Raw genomic sequence first — 15,495 nt, 5'->3', positions numbered from 1 at the left:
ATACCTACTTACAGGGAGATTAGAAAATACCGGCTTTTAACTGCGCACATTGCCATCTCCGTTAATATAAATATTGATAAGGAAAAATGGCGTAATGGATGTTGAGGAGGCAATTATCCTCTCTCCTACAGATATCCTCCTCCTTGTCTCCATCTGCCTAAATTCTCTCTGTCCTCTAAGGCCAGTTTATGGCCCATCTTTTCATGAAGGCTTCCCAACTACTCCAGCTCACGTAACACCCACTGCCTCTGTCACTCCTGCTGGACCCTGAATTATAAATCAGGTTTCATACTCATCTATGTCAAGAGCAATCTCTTGTTCCTCCAACCAGACTGAAAGTTCGTGGATGTAAGAACTCTGTCTTAAATTTCTTCTGAACCTCCTTAAAGCATAGATCTGTGGTCTGCAGAAGCAGGCGTTCAGTAGTACATGTTGAAGAGAGAGGGCATTACAACAGCCCTGACCTTGTGTTAAATAGTAGTAGAATAGAAATAAAGAGGCTATATGTGAACATATATAGAGTCTGTATAGAATTATTGGGGTGTAGTGAGGTTCTATTTTAGCTCTTCATGATTGGAAGTTTCCACTGATTGTTTCATAAACGCAAATATAATATGTGGTCGAGAGAAGACCTCAGTAAATGTTGCTGATGTTTTGATCAGGTATCTAATGTCGCAGAGTTTTTTCTATGCACATAGAAGACACATGAAAATAGCGTGCAGGTTATTTCTTTATTTTCCTGTGAAAATTCGTTCAGAACTGAGTTCAAATGGTTCTTATCTCTGCTATGAATTACAAAGTTTGTGTCTTTTTTGTTTTATTTTTTCCCTACACTTAAACAGCTATTTTGAAGCTATTAGATGATATGGAAGTGTGGATAGATGGAGTATTAATTTTATTTAATCGTGAGTTTAATTTTTTTAATTCCTTAAAACTTCCACTAAAGTCAAGTAAAATAGTGAGTTTAATCAGATTGTGTTAATTGGTTGACTAGATAATTGTCATGAGTGATCAAGCAATTGTTATTCTGATGCTCTTTTTAACGGTTTTACTGTTTCTTTAACAAGGCAAAATTTCAAAAGATTTAAGTATAGCTGTTCAAATGATGAAAAGAATCCATTCGCTTCTGGAGAGATACCCAGAAATTTTGGAAGAGGATCATAAATTTATAGCCAAATGCCTTAAATATTTAGGTTTTAATAATTTGGCAAACTCTTTAGATCCAACCCTGGTAAGATAACTAGAATTTCTCCTTACCTTAACTTTTAACCAATTTTAATATAGTAGATTAATTAATTGATGTCATAAAGGATCTCATATATACAGTTAACTGAACATATTTCCTCTGCTTCTAGTTTATTAAATAATAGATTTGAGACTATTTATTACTAAACTAGCTGCCAAAATTTGAAGTAAATTAGAATATGAAAATTTGTACAGATGCTTTCTGGAAGCAGGGATTAGATACCAGATGATCTCTGGATGGCACTTTGAACCCTCTTGGTAACAAAAATGGATCCTGTACTTAATTCTAGCACCATATCTAAAGCCTGTAGGGAGAATGAAGGCTAGGCTTTAACAGGCTTCCAGCTTTCAATTCTAGGATGAACTTTTTTTTTAACAGTAATATCTGCTGTTTTATTTATCCCAAAAATGATATTTTAGATGATAAAACTTTTCTTCCTTAAATATGAGACTATTTAAAAGCATGGTAAAAATGCCTTGTGCATGGAACATTTAATAAATAAACATTTAATATTTATTAAAGGTTATTTATATAAACTTAATAAATTGTATAGTAAATTTAATTTATATGAATTTAATATTTTTTAAGATATCAATAAGTATTTCTTAAATGTTTATTTAATTTTAAGATGATTTCAAATAAAATAATGTATTGAAATAATAACAGGTAACAGGAGATGATGAGAAAAGGAAGAAAAAGAATAAATATTCAATTGACATTGGACCTGCTAGGTTTCAACTACAATACATGGGCCATTATTTGATACGAGATGAGAGAAATGATCCAGATCCCAGGGTCCAAGATTTCATTCCTGACACATGGCAGGTAATGACAGGAAACATTGTATTTTCTTAATCAGTGTGATTTCAGAGCTTCTCTTTACTTTGTCTCTACATGCTATATTTTACTTAAAGTTTTAAATTTTGTGTAATATAATTTGAAACTGTTTCATCCAAAAGGTGAACTGTCGACTTTTTCCACTTAAGGATTGTGACCCTTCATCTAATATATAAACTGTTTTCATGTGGATACTTTGATTGAGTCACATAGACATCTTTGTCACATTAGCTTAGAGGAATTTCCAAATATTGCCTATGGCAACAGAAAAACTTGTATATAGATATAAATATGTACAGGAAAATTTCGGTGGTCTAATCTGGGAGTTTATATGTAGGTATCCAACAACACCATCTGTGACTGGCTAAGAAAGATAACCTGATTGTGCGTCATATGCTCCTTGTGTGCTAGTAATACAACCTGTCACCATCCAATTTGGGCATTTTCTGAAAGTTAACTTTTTCTATAGTGATCAGTCAATTTTGCCTTGGATTCATGTAGGAGGGTTGTGGGCAAATGGGCTGAAAACGTTTTAAGTGAACAGGAAATTGTGCAGAATCCTTAGTCAGTAATCCCACATTTTAGCTCTTCTTAGACAAATTTATTTAAAATTGAAAAAGGTTGGTTAACACATGAGAATAAAATATATCCATGTAGGAAGTCAGAACCTGATTTTCTTTTTTTCTAGAGCATGGGGAGCAGTTCCTCCCTTCAATATGCGTCATAAGACAGCAACATATTCTTTATTAGGCCTACACAAATTGTAGTTCTTCTGATCAGTTCACGCTAGTGTGTCTCTGAGAGGGAACCGTGAATAAAGAGAGTATACAGGCAGGTGTGTTTTCCCGTCTTCTGCTTATCATACTTCGAGCAAACAGTATTAAGACTCTTTGACTAGTCATTGTTTTGATGTAATACAAGCAGATGCCCAAGCCGTGAGTACCTGTGAAGCTCTTGCACACCTTCAAAGGTAGTAGATGGTTTTCTCCTGTGTCTGGAGAATGTGGCTCGAGTACCATGAATCATTGACTTTTTCTCCTTCTTGGCCTTTATTTACATCATCAGGAAAAGATATATTGATATCTCTCTGTGGATGAAGCTAGATTAACCAGGGCATGACTAATTTCTTGGAATTTAATTTTGCAAAGACTTTTCTGAGCTTAACTAAACGAGAAGTAATTGGAAAAAATGTTTTCCAACTGAAAAGGATGCTTCGCTCAGTCTCACTTTCGATTTTTCAGAAAGAAAACTCTCCCTCCAGGTCAAAATGTAAAATAAAATTTCTTTTCTGAGGCAAGGATGTGAGTAATCCAGGCATTCTCATGAATCATCCTTCTGAGTGTTTACCAGACCTCATCTTCAGAGGTTCAGAGTTCTGGGTGCAGCATAATACAGGCACAGGACCTAGAGAGGGTACAAGTGATATTGTCTTTGTGTTGGTAATATGCTGTTTGCTTTCTTGACAAAAAATGGTGCTCTTGACCCTGCAGCGAGAGGTCCTTGATGTTGTGGATAATAATGAGTCAGCAGTGATTGTTGCCCCAACATCCTCAGGCAAAACCTATGCGTCCTACTACTGCATGGAGAAGGTGCTGAAGGAGAGCGATGAAGGGGTGGTGGTGTATGTCGCACCAACAAAGGTAACGCTCAAGCAACTTTAATTTTCTCTTTCGTTTCTGAATCTCTCCCTTAAAATAATGCACATGGTCATGTGGTAGATCTCGGCCCCTTTATTTTTTAACTTGCGATTTCTCCTTCCAGTTTCAAAGGCTGCAACAACACTTTCCTTAGAATTAGAGGGAAGAAAAAGTCTGGCCTCCAGATTTTGATGGCTGCTCTCAAATTAGGCTTTATACTTGGCTTCAGAGAAGCATCTGCCTTTACTGACACACACCTTCTCTTGAAGCCTTGATTATGCAGGAAGTTTTTTCTGGTGTATGAGGATCTTTTCCTGGATTTTCTTTTGGGGGAAGCTATGTTTATCTTCCTTTTACCCTCTGTTAAGTGTTCTCATTTAAACCTTATTTCCTTAGCCGAGTAACTCAAATACAGTCATCTAGTACTGAGGGATAGGAATAGGGTTAAGCTTTCTAGGCGTGTAAAATAATATACTTGTGGACAAATTCTGTTTGTCCTCTGAGGTTTTACATGTCTGTTCTCTACTGAATGACTAACAGGTCTCTTTCCTTGTCAATCAGGTCCTTGTCGGTCAAGTGGCAGCAACTGTTCAGAATCGTTTTATCAAAAAGTTACCGCCTGGCAGTGCTCTATGTGGCACTTTCACGAGAGATTACCATTATAATATACTCAACTGTCAGGTATGGCATATTCGTGAATGAATTCGTTATTAAATTACAGAACAGTACTTAGATTTCTCTTTTACTGGGAATCTACATAGTCACAAACCCTTGTGGAAATAATTTCGTTGAATTTGCAAGAAATGCAATTGCCATATGAAAAATCTGAGCTTGTTTCACTCTAAAGAGTGGGTACTAGGATCATCACTCTCTAAGGACACTTACATTATGACCTAAAATATCAAGAAATAGATTATTATATCTCATTTTAATTTATAAAGGGATTTAAGTAGATTTAACAAAACTACTACATTATTAAATAACTACCCAAGCTCTTTTTTCCATTCAAAATTACTTGTTCTTATAAATAATAAAAATTTAACTTTATTCATAATAAAAACTTATCTCAAAAATATTGTATTTTGATAGTGTAGCTGTTGTTAGGTACATTATAGATAAAGATAGGTTTTCTCCCTTACTGAGCTCACAGGTAAACAATTAAGACTAGACAAAATATGAAGGAACTATTAGGTTTTTTTTTTTCCCATTTTCATTAATCCAAATGCTCATAAATCTAAGTACTTAAACTACAAATATCAAAGCCACACCATGACCTTAAAACTGCCCTCACCAGCAATGTTCTGTCCTAATTCCCAGTAAGTAACTGCAGCGACTTTTTAGATTCGTATTACCATGCCTGACACAAAAGAAATGCTCAGTAAAGTTAGCTACACTAATCGTTTATATTTTTAGGTACTTATCACCGAGCCTGCATGCTTTGAAGTTCTGCTGCTTGATCCTCATTGCCAAAAATGGGTGAAAAGGCTCAGATATGTTATATTTGATGAGGTAGGTTCTGGGCTATTTCTCTGGGTTGATATCCTAGTGTATATATGCTCTATAATTTCAGATTTGAAAATGTAGGGCACTATGATGGTAATTATCTAAGTTGTTGTTTCAGCCAGGGTACCAACAGAAAACAGATTGCATATTCAAATTAGCATAATTCTTAGTGAGGTGTCTTTACAGAGGGGCTGTTTACAAAGGTTTGTGCAAGGAAAACCACAAGGTGAGTACTGTCATCCAGAAATAATACAACCCCAAGCTGTTAACTATGTGAAAGAGGAGGGGTGGAGGAGGAAGCAGTATGGAACACAAAAGGAGAGAAAGTCTGTAGAGATAGCCTCTTTGGGAGGAGCAGTGACCTTGGTGGAGGAACATAGCCAGTCAAGGTTGACCTCTTAGGAAAGGAACTAACAGAATAAAGACCTTGACCTGATTGTTTTCCCTCCTTCCCATGTCTTGCCTGAACTTTCCAGTGGCCAAACCCAACAGAAGCTAGAGAGCTGGGAAGGTCGGTTGAGCTGGTTTCCGAGGTCAGATTCCTTGGGCAGAGAGCAAAATGGAAAATGATTTAGATCTGGAGGGACATAGCAATATTATTATCAACATGATTTGAAGGTGATGAAATAGAATGCAAACTTTATATATCTTTGCTTCAAGGAATTTTCAGCTTTAAAGAGAACAAGGTGACAAACCTATAGTGAATCTACCTTTTCCTTGTGTGAAGTTGGGAGCAGGCTATCAGGCTGTTGTTCTGCTTTGTTTGGTCCTGAAGTATTCTATTTCTTTTTTATTCACTGGGTTGTATTCTGTCTTGCTGACCTTAAACATTCCTGTTCTAAGGGGAAACCAAACTAAACCAAACCCTTGATCTTCACAATGTGGAATCTTGGACTGTGGTCTCATCTCCAAATACATAAGTGTAATGATGTTGAAACTTGGGTAACTCAGTTTTCCTGATTTATGCATATGTAAAACATGCCTACAGGAAGGCTTTACAAGTTAATGAGTATTTTAGAAAGTTCAGAGAAATTGTTAGCTGATAAAAATATAAAGTCAGCATTTGGTAAAGTGGTTTGCTATCTGACCAAATCAAAGTCAGAAGGGATAAAGAAATATACTGGTTTATTTATGTATTTATTGTTAGGCTCTGATAGTAAGTCTTTCCAGTTGAATCCCAAGGAAGGGTCACAATTTATTTTATTTAATTAAAATCAAATTTTGGGCCTCCTCTCTAAGTCTTAATTTGTATCATTTAGACAGAGGTAATTGATTCATTCGTTCAACAAATATTAATTAAGTGCTTACTATGTATTAGGTACCGTGCTTTTTCCCTGGTATACCAGTAATGGCCTTATGGTGTAGTGAGGGAGAGAGTAATTAAACAAGGAAACATACCAAGGAAAATGTAAGTCAACATTATGATAAGAACTCTGAAGAAAAAATCAGTCTGCTGTGACCATGATAATGGCAAAATGAGAAGTAAGGACAGCTTTGGATGGGTACTCAGGAAGGTATTTCTGAGGGAGTGACCATCAGCTTCCCTTTGCAGGGTAAGTAGGAATAATCAGCTAAGAGAGGTGGATGAGGGTTTAAGTAGAGGGAGCCATGTGTGTGAAGGCCCTGCGGTGGGACAGGTGTGTTCAGGGAATGAAAACAAGGCCAGTATGTCCAGGGCAGAGTGAATGAGGGGTAAGAGTGGCCTGCAATGAACTTGGAAAAGTGAGCAGGGGCCAGGTTGTGCAGGGTGTTATACTTCCAGTTAAGCAATTTGTATTTTGCTCTAAATGCTTTGGAAAGACATTGTAGAGCTTTAGTTAGTGACATGGCCTGATTTGACTTAGGCTAAAAATCCCATTATGGCTGTGACGTGAAGAGCGTATGGGGAAAAAGTGGAAGCTAAGAGAACAATCAGGAGGCTATTGTAGAAATCCGGGTGATGGTAGCTTGAATATCAGTATGAATGGAGAGGAAAATATGGCTTCAAACAGATTTTTAGAGTTGGACTTTTTGGCATTAACGATGGATTATTGTGGAGATTGAAGAAGAGTTAAGTGTCAGTGACCTCTATTGTCTGACTTCATCATTGTTTATTTAGGTTTGCTTAATCATATGAAACTGGAGAAATGTGCATGACTATTTAATGCTTCTATGCTTTTTTCCATTTACCATTTTCAAATCAACTTTTCAACTGATAATTTTTTTTTTTCTTTACTAGGTCCACTGTCTTGGTGGAGAAACTGGAGGAAAATTTTGGGAGCATCTTCTTGTCATGATTCGATGTCCCTTTTTGGTTCTTTCGGCTACCATAAGTAACCCTAAGCTTCTCACTGAGTAGGTATAGGTTTCATTTTGGACAGAATGGTAATTATATATTGAATGGTTGAATAATATACTATCTATATGGTCTTTAGTCTTTAAGGTTATTTCTATAACATTATAACTTTCAGATAAATTTATTACCTTATCTTTGAAACTTCAGAGAGTATAGCTTCTCTAAAAATATTTTGAAGATATGTTTCCTGGAAGGGATAGAAGGAAGACATCTTCCCCAAAAGAACATCAAGGTCTCCCACAATCAGATCTGAAACTGTGTCGAAAAATTTCCAAAAATTCTCAGATAAGTGTCATCTGAAGTGATAGCGTTGTATCCCTTTTTTGTTGTTGTTCTTATCTAAAAAGTAAAGCTAAAATGGAAATAACTTGGACACAGCCATTGACCCTGAGGTTTCCTAACATTTTTCCACCTTGTCGATGGTGATTGTAAGAACAACAAAGCCTTATTACTTGAATATCAAGTATTGTTTTGTTACCAGACTTGATTTTCGCTAGTAACAACCACCCACTGCAATGATAGCAACAATGACAACAAACACATCATGCTTCCTATGTTGCAGGTATTTTAACTCATTTAATTCTTACAACAATCTTATGAGGAAGGTACTACTATTTTGCACCATTTTGTGATGAACAAACTGAGGCATAGAAAGGTTAAGGAACTTGCCCAAAGTACACAGCTATGAAGTGATGGAGCTGAGATTCAAACTCAAGCAGTTTAAATCCAAAACCCATGTGCTTAAGTATAACTTTTTAGGCATGTGGAATTTTCTTTGCTTCAAATATCTAAGTTCTTGGTAAATAGTTCCATATTCTGCTTAAATGATATGTATATTTATTCTTTAAGGTGGCTGCAATCAGTAAAACAGTACTGGAGACAGGAAGACAAGATGATGGAAGAAAAGTTTATTTCTGAAATAAAGTCTGACCAGTGTCTCAACTTTCTCAAAGACAACTTGCATAGAGATCAATCATATGAAGTTAGACTCGGTAAGCTTGCTCTAGAAGCATAGGGATTGTTTTATTTTGCTTTAAACTTATGTATAAATACTCATCATTATATGCCCACTAATTTGGATATTCTTTCTCTTCATATTTAGTGCTCTATGGAGAGAGATACAATGATTTAGAAAAGCATATCTGTTCAGTAAAAGACAATGACATTTGTTTTGATCATTTTCACCCATGTGCAGCATTAACAACGGATCATGTACGTATAAAGCCATATTTGTCCTATTAGGGGAATACTAGTGTATATCACAACTGGAAAGTTGTTCAATTAACCTTCGTAAAATTGTAGCATGTATTCTTTACAACAGAGAATCTTAACCTTAGGTCGATGGACATCAGGATGGAAAGCACTCATGCTAAGCATCCACGGGGACTGCAAACCCCCTTACAATTTTGTGTGTGTACTGTTTTCTAGATTTCAATAGATCCTCAAATTATCTGGGACATCCAAAGTTTAATAACTACCTCTAGAGAGGAAGTAATGAATAATTCTAATCTGGGTTCTTTGGTTTGTTTATTCTTTTTCTTTATTTCCAGACATTGTCTTTCTCTACCCAGTTCTTCTTAGCACATTTTTCTGCCTTCAACTTCTCTGTGACTAACAGTTCGGCTCCAGCTGTATGGGCACCCTTGTTCATGTCAGAATCTAATCACCATCAATTGATCTAAACAGGGAAGAGACACTTCCCACTAACATGAAAATCTTGACGTGACTTTTTCCACGGTGGATCGATAAGATGAAGGCCTTAAGAGATCTCAGTTGGGGCACAGAGTTGTGAGTGTGGAAGGATTTATTAATTTCTGGTGCTTTTCTCTCTTCCTTTTACATCCTATTCCCATGATGAGGTCATTTAGGCTCAAGTTGCCTCTCGAAGCTAAAATGACATTAGCCAACAGATGGTCTTTTCATTAAGCTATGTTCAAAATTCTACTGCTCCATTAATCTTCCTAAAATAGAATTCTGATCCTCTCCTGCTCATAAGCCTTCAATGTTTCTCCATTGGAAACAAATACATTCAAACTTCTTAGCTTGGCGTTCAAGGTCTTCTCTAATCTAGAGTCACTTGCCTCACCTGGAAGACTTCACGTTGTATGTTGTACCTGGAATGCTTTACCCCAGAGGCTAAACTCTGGCTTTCCAGATCCTATTCATCTTTCATGTCTCTGCTAATGAGGGACTTTATTCAGAAGTCTTTCTATGATCTCTCCATCTTGAAGTGATCTTCTTTTCTGATAACATATAACATTATTTATATATTTTTAAATGACAGCAACTATGGTCAGCCTACTATTATAATTTTTTTTGGCATGCTTTTTCTTTTAAACTAGATTCTAAATTTTCTGATGAAAAATTTTGTACATTTTCACCTCTGGATTATCTTACAGATAGCTCATAGTGCCTTATATCTAAAAGCTGCTCAATAAATATTTGTGGAATGACAATGACCAACATATGTTGAGCATTTAACTATGTGTCAGGCACTTGCTAAACATTTATATGTATTTCTCTTTTCACCTTCGCAATGTCTTTATAATAAATGCGCTATGATTATCCACAATTTACAGATGAGAAAGGAGAAGGATAGAGAAGTTAAATAGCCCAAGGACTCAGTTAGTAATTGTCCAGCTAGGAACCAAACTCAGATGGCCTGATTCCGGGGCCTAATGCTCTTAACCACAGTGTTACACTGAACAATTTGTAGGTTGAATGCCTGAGTGAGTGCTGAATGGAATGGACTACACAGACTCTGAGCTGTGATGGTAAAGGTTGTATAATATCCAGCTGAAGAGATTCTGTCTTTTGGATGGTTTCAAATAGAATTTTATTAAGTAGCTTTTCCTTTGCTTTGCACTGACCCAAACCAAATGCTATAAAACTCATTCTTGCCCCTCATGCCTCTCTCCATCATCAACTCCACGCCTAGAGAATAGATATATAATAAAGACATCATTTTTTAAAGCTTTCCAATGATTTTTCTGACATTTTCAGCATAGAATTCCCAGTCATTTTCTAATTGAATAGTATTTTGTAATTTTTTAATGGTTTATTCTGCTTGGTATGGTTCAAGACACATTGTCTTTAATCAGCTGTAAGTACAGTGGCTAGGCGTACTTGGTGAGATCATCATTTTGGGCCACGTGCCTTTTTCTACTCTCAGTAGCTATTAATAGAGTAACTGGAAAGCAATGTAACCGCTACAGTGTGCTCTGACCCTGTATGACTTCTGACCCCGAATGGCTGTGCTCTTGTAGGAGTCTTCTTAAATCTTGACTCTTACATCATACCTGGGGATAGATACAGAGACCTATGCTTTTTTAAATGTTTAGACAACTGTGGTTAAGTTTCTGAGCTGTGTATTTACATAAGACGAAGTTGAAATTGCTCGATCATGAAGGGAACAGATTAAATTGAGGCAAAAAAGAAGAATGAAAGGGAACGCATCCAACTTTGATCCTCTCCTCTCTTATTCTCTCATGGAAATAGTTTCAAAAAGGAAGGGATGGAGCAGAATGAGTGAACTCTCCTTAATCCAGCTGTGATGAGAGATTGCCTTCAGTCTACATGTGACTTGTTCCTGGGCAAAGAGAAGAGCTGCGTAATCTTCACTACGAATTACTCTGCTTTAAAAGAATAGCTGCTCATTTCCCTGAGAAGCTGTCAGCACCAGGCAGTCTTAGGAAGAACTGCTTTCCAGTCTCTTTCCACTCAGTTCATAAATGCTTACCAGCACCTGTGACTTTGGACTCATTATTTATCTTATTTCATTTTTATTTTTTCAAAATAAAATATGAGCATTGTGGTATGATATAGTTATGTTTATGAATGAAGATGTAATAGAAACCAATGATCTTTTCTCTTGTGTATCATCTTTTATATCACTTAGGTCAGTTTAAGGTATACCAGCTAGTTATCTGTGCAGGAGAGAGCAAATGAGTTTAGTATACCCTTTTAGTGATAGAGTTGATGAACTGAGAGAGTATCTGTAAGCTGATAATTAATCATCTTTACAGGTAGGATACTAAAAAAGCACCAGGCATTTTAATAGTGTATTATATACATTATCTCATTTAATCTTCACAATGAAACTGTGACATGTGGATTATCCCCAAATTATCCCTATTTTAAAGATGAGGAAACTATGGCATCTGTAAAAGGATGAGAGACACTTTGGAAATTGCATCACTATTATTCCAGAAACCAAAATAGAAACATAACATCAGTAAGAACCTGATAATTCTTAGAAAACTAATAACTTAAGAAAGGGATAGTCTCATGGACAGACTGTGTAGTCATCCACAAGGTGTAATTTATGAGATACTGAAATCCTCACTTTCCAAGACAGTGTGCACATTTACTGGTCTATTTAAATGTAGTCCTTACCATCTAGCTAACTTCATGGATCCAATGTGAAAGTTGTTAAATGATGGTTCTTTATATTTATGCTGCATAGCATAGTATGAAAAGAAAATCCTAATATATTTAACTCTTTTGAATCTCACCACAATCCTGAAAGACTACAGTGCAGATGTTGTCATTCTCATATTATAGGTGAGAAAAACCAAAACCCAAGGAGCTTGTAGTTGGAGCTATGATTAGAACTCCAAGTATGCTACGCTTTCCACTGCACCAAACATCTCTTCAATTCTTTCCGAACTCTGTTATTTTTGGAGTGTCTCCTTTAGTCCAGTAGCTCCAATCTTCCATGACCTGGTAATAGGTACTTTTTTTTAACACTGTGGTTTCTTCTTCAGATAAGTTGGGGAAAAGTGTAATGCCATGTCTCTTTCTTGGAGATTCACAGTGCACATTAACATAACAGAGGTCTTGAAGTAAAGCTTCTCGGTTAACTGTGTTTGATAGGGTATTTCCCATGGACTGTCTACCCTTAACATTTTTTCAAAGGTCCTGGTTTGAGAGCTGTTATTCTAGCCCTTTTGCACACAATAGATTAGGAGTAGTGGTGTTTGAAACTCCAGGAATCTATAATGCACTCTCTGAGGGCAGGATTTTTTTTCTTGTTCCTGAAGCAGTGCCTGGCCCATAAGTAACATTAAAAGCCTTTGTGAGAGGAATAAGTAGTGCACATGTTCTCAAGGCTTAAGACAGAACCAGCTCAGTAACCTGGCTAGCCGTCGGGGGAGAGATTTCTTAAGGTGTCTTAAGATTGTCTGAGAGCCTTTGTTTTCATGAAGTTCACCCAGCTTTTATATTGAATCTCTATCTAACAAAGCTTTATCCCTTTTTGCATGATCATAGAATCATCTTTATTTGTAAAAACATTTCAATTTCAGTTTCAACTGAGACCACACTGAGAGTGTTCATATTTTCCAACTGCCTAGGACCGTCAACGGTGTTCTAGAGATGTTTCATAGAGAAGTGTCAGTTTGTTGTCTAGTACAATTAGTCTTAGGAAATAATATGAAAACTTATTAGTGGACTCTGGGGTTTTTCTGCTTCAGCGGGTTAGGGATACTTCCTGGTTAAGATTTTGTTAACAGTTAGATCCTTGCAGGGGTAGAATATTTTAGTTTATTGCCCTTTAATGTCTCTGGATTCATGAATAGAGACATGACACATAGGATATGACATAAGATGAAATGAAAAGAAAGTAAGTATTCCCAATTTATTCATTCATTCATCCATCCATCCATTAATTAATTTATTTCTTCACAGATCGAAAAGTATGGCTTCCCTTCTGATCTTACGCTTTCCCCTCAAGATAGTGTCCAACTTTATGATACCATGGTTCAAGTCTGGGAAACTTGGCCCAGGGCTCAGGTAAATATATGAATATGTATGCATGGAAACTACTTTAGTTAATGCTATTGAAGAATATGGGAAAATTATTCTACTTAAGCACACTTATTCTCTAAATTAAAATTGAAGTTGACATTGGAAATAATTTATTCTTTCTTTCCAGACATTCTTCTTCTTGACTTTCTTACATTTCGTAATATAGAATATCCTATAATTCTTGAAAATATTTCTTTTTTTAGCACTTGTGATACTTTGGTTCCCTTTTTGGATTTATATTCTTCTATTTTCTCTCATTATGCTTTCTTCTCTCTGTCAGTTTTCATTGTTTCCTTGGCTTTGTTCTATATTCTTTCCTTTGAAGAGTTCATCCATCATCATAGGTTTTTGTGTTAGAAGTTATGGGGAGATGAAAAGATGTTGAACAACCCCTATCCTCAAGGAGTTTGCAATTTGGTTAAGGAGATTTGTAAATTTAAATATATAATTGTATTTTTTATGTAGATTGCATAATTTGACTTAATTTTGTGGTAATTTTTTCCCAAGGAATTGAGTCCAGAGGAATTTGTTCTTTTTAAGAATAAAATAGTCATTAAAAAATTGGATGCTAGAAAATACGAAGAAAACTTAAAGGCAGAACTAACACGTTGGATTAAAAATGGCAAAGTAAAGAAGGTAATTTTCACACTTTGGGGCAAAGATCCTCTCAATTGTTAACTGTTTGGAGTTATATAACTTAGCCAATGCCAGTTTTTCTTTCACTTTTCATTTTAGAAATTTCACTTAAACATGTTACTCAGTGAGTCTAAGGTAGAAAAAAAAGGGAGGGTAGTGGTTTCATCTCTTAGCCCAGTGCCCACTATGACATGTGCAATAGCCTTTTGACTCCTTCAGATTGTTATGATAACTAAAAACGGAGAACCAGTTAATATAGAAATCAATATTGTTGATGTTGCTTTCACAGAAAAAGGACTGGCTCCAGAATAATAATAGTTGAGATGATTGCGAGTTAGTAGGGGAGCTACCCTAAATATGTTTTGGACAAATAAAAAGAAATTATAAATAAAGATAACCAATGTCTGAAACTCATGTAAATGACGATAGAGGAGGAAATATAAATATATTTGAAAGAGGCTCAGGCAAATTGGCAGATGACAAACTCTGAAGTGGCTACTCTGAGAAGGAGTTATCCTTGAGCATTAAGATTGGTGGACTTTTGATTCTTGTCTACTGACTATGTGCCATGTTTATTTGCCCTTTTCACTGCAGTGATAAAAGAAATAAAGTTAAAGATGGTATTGATGTCAGGAAATACTACTACAGCAGGTATTTTAGCCTATGTTTTTGGCAAATAATATTATATTCCATTAACTGTTAACCAGGAACAAACTGGAAACCAAAGTCCTGCCCGCCTTCCACCCCTCCCAAATGATGCCTAAAAAGGAAAATCGACTGTATTAAGAAAATGTATTCATGATAGCACATTATTATTTGTTTTACCAAAGATTTTCTATTGTAGACTATGTAAAGGAATTTAGTGTTAATTTTTTTGATGTAAAATCATGTTTATTTCTTTTCTTATTAAAAACATAGTAGATGCTCTTTATAGAAAATTGTAAAATTTGGAGGAGTAGAATAAAAATTACCACCTGCAATTTCGTCGCTCTGAGGTAAACAATTTGTTGCACTTCTGTCCAGTCCCTTTTGTAACTCATATCCTGAATTTTCAGTTAAGTGTTATAATGTAAGCATCTCTCTATATTATTACAAGCTACTGCTTAATGTAGTTTAAAAATTCTTTTTTATTTTAAAAGTTTTTCATTTTGCCTGTTGAAAAATTACAAAACACAGAAAATTATAAAGAAAAAAATCTCAGCAATGGGTGATTTATGAAAGAGTCTGTTTCATTGGACCATTATTTATGATACTATCAATGGGCTGTTCCTTCTTTTTTTAAAAAAAATGTGATTTTTTTTCAAGTTTTTTTGTGTATAAAGAATGATTTTGTGTCATATTGCATAAAAATTTTTTCCTCATCTATATATTTTTTCAAGGTTTTTGATGACTTTCTACATTTTGATTTTCTTCTTTTGCCACATGAGGAAGTTTCTAATTTTTATAGAGTGCAATATATTGAACTTTTCTCAGGTGGCTTCTCTATTACTTTA

General features: G+C 35.5%; 1 protein-coding gene across 9 annotated transcripts in view; it reads left to right on the top strand.

The window, feature by feature from the left end:
• LOC124237488 (probable ATP-dependent RNA helicase DDX60-like) overlaps positions 1 to 15,495 on the top strand; it is a 116,730-nt gene that overhangs the window by 43,381 nt on the left and 57,854 nt on the right. For all 9 annotated transcript variants that reach the window (XM_046657166.1, XM_046657164.1, XM_046657167.1 and 6 more), the window contains 10 exons: positions 1,068 to 1,231; positions 1,913 to 2,071; positions 3,574 to 3,723; positions 4,282 to 4,401; positions 5,134 to 5,229; positions 7,442 to 7,557; positions 8,408 to 8,550; positions 8,661 to 8,770; positions 13,247 to 13,351; positions 13,874 to 14,002. In XM_046657166.1, coding sequence (XP_046513122.1) covers positions 1,068 to 1,231; positions 1,913 to 2,071; positions 3,574 to 3,723; positions 4,282 to 4,401; positions 5,134 to 5,229; positions 7,442 to 7,557; positions 8,408 to 8,550; positions 8,661 to 8,770; positions 13,247 to 13,351; positions 13,874 to 14,002 — 1,292 coding nt within the window. The remainder of the gene's footprint in view (positions 1 to 1,067; positions 1,232 to 1,912; positions 2,072 to 3,573; positions 3,724 to 4,281; positions 4,402 to 5,133; positions 5,230 to 7,441; positions 7,558 to 8,407; positions 8,551 to 8,660; positions 8,771 to 13,246; positions 13,352 to 13,873; positions 14,003 to 15,495) is intronic.

Source organism: Equus quagga, chromosome 3 (genome assembly GCF_021613505.1).
Source record: "Equus quagga isolate Etosha38 chromosome 3, UCLA_HA_Equagga_1.0, whole genome shotgun sequence".
In the NCBI taxonomy this organism is placed as follows: domain Eukaryota; kingdom Metazoa; phylum Chordata; class Mammalia; order Perissodactyla; family Equidae; genus Equus; species Equus quagga.
The sequence above is the reverse complement of the archived record's forward strand: the minus strand, read 5'-3'. Positions and strand labels throughout refer to the sequence as shown.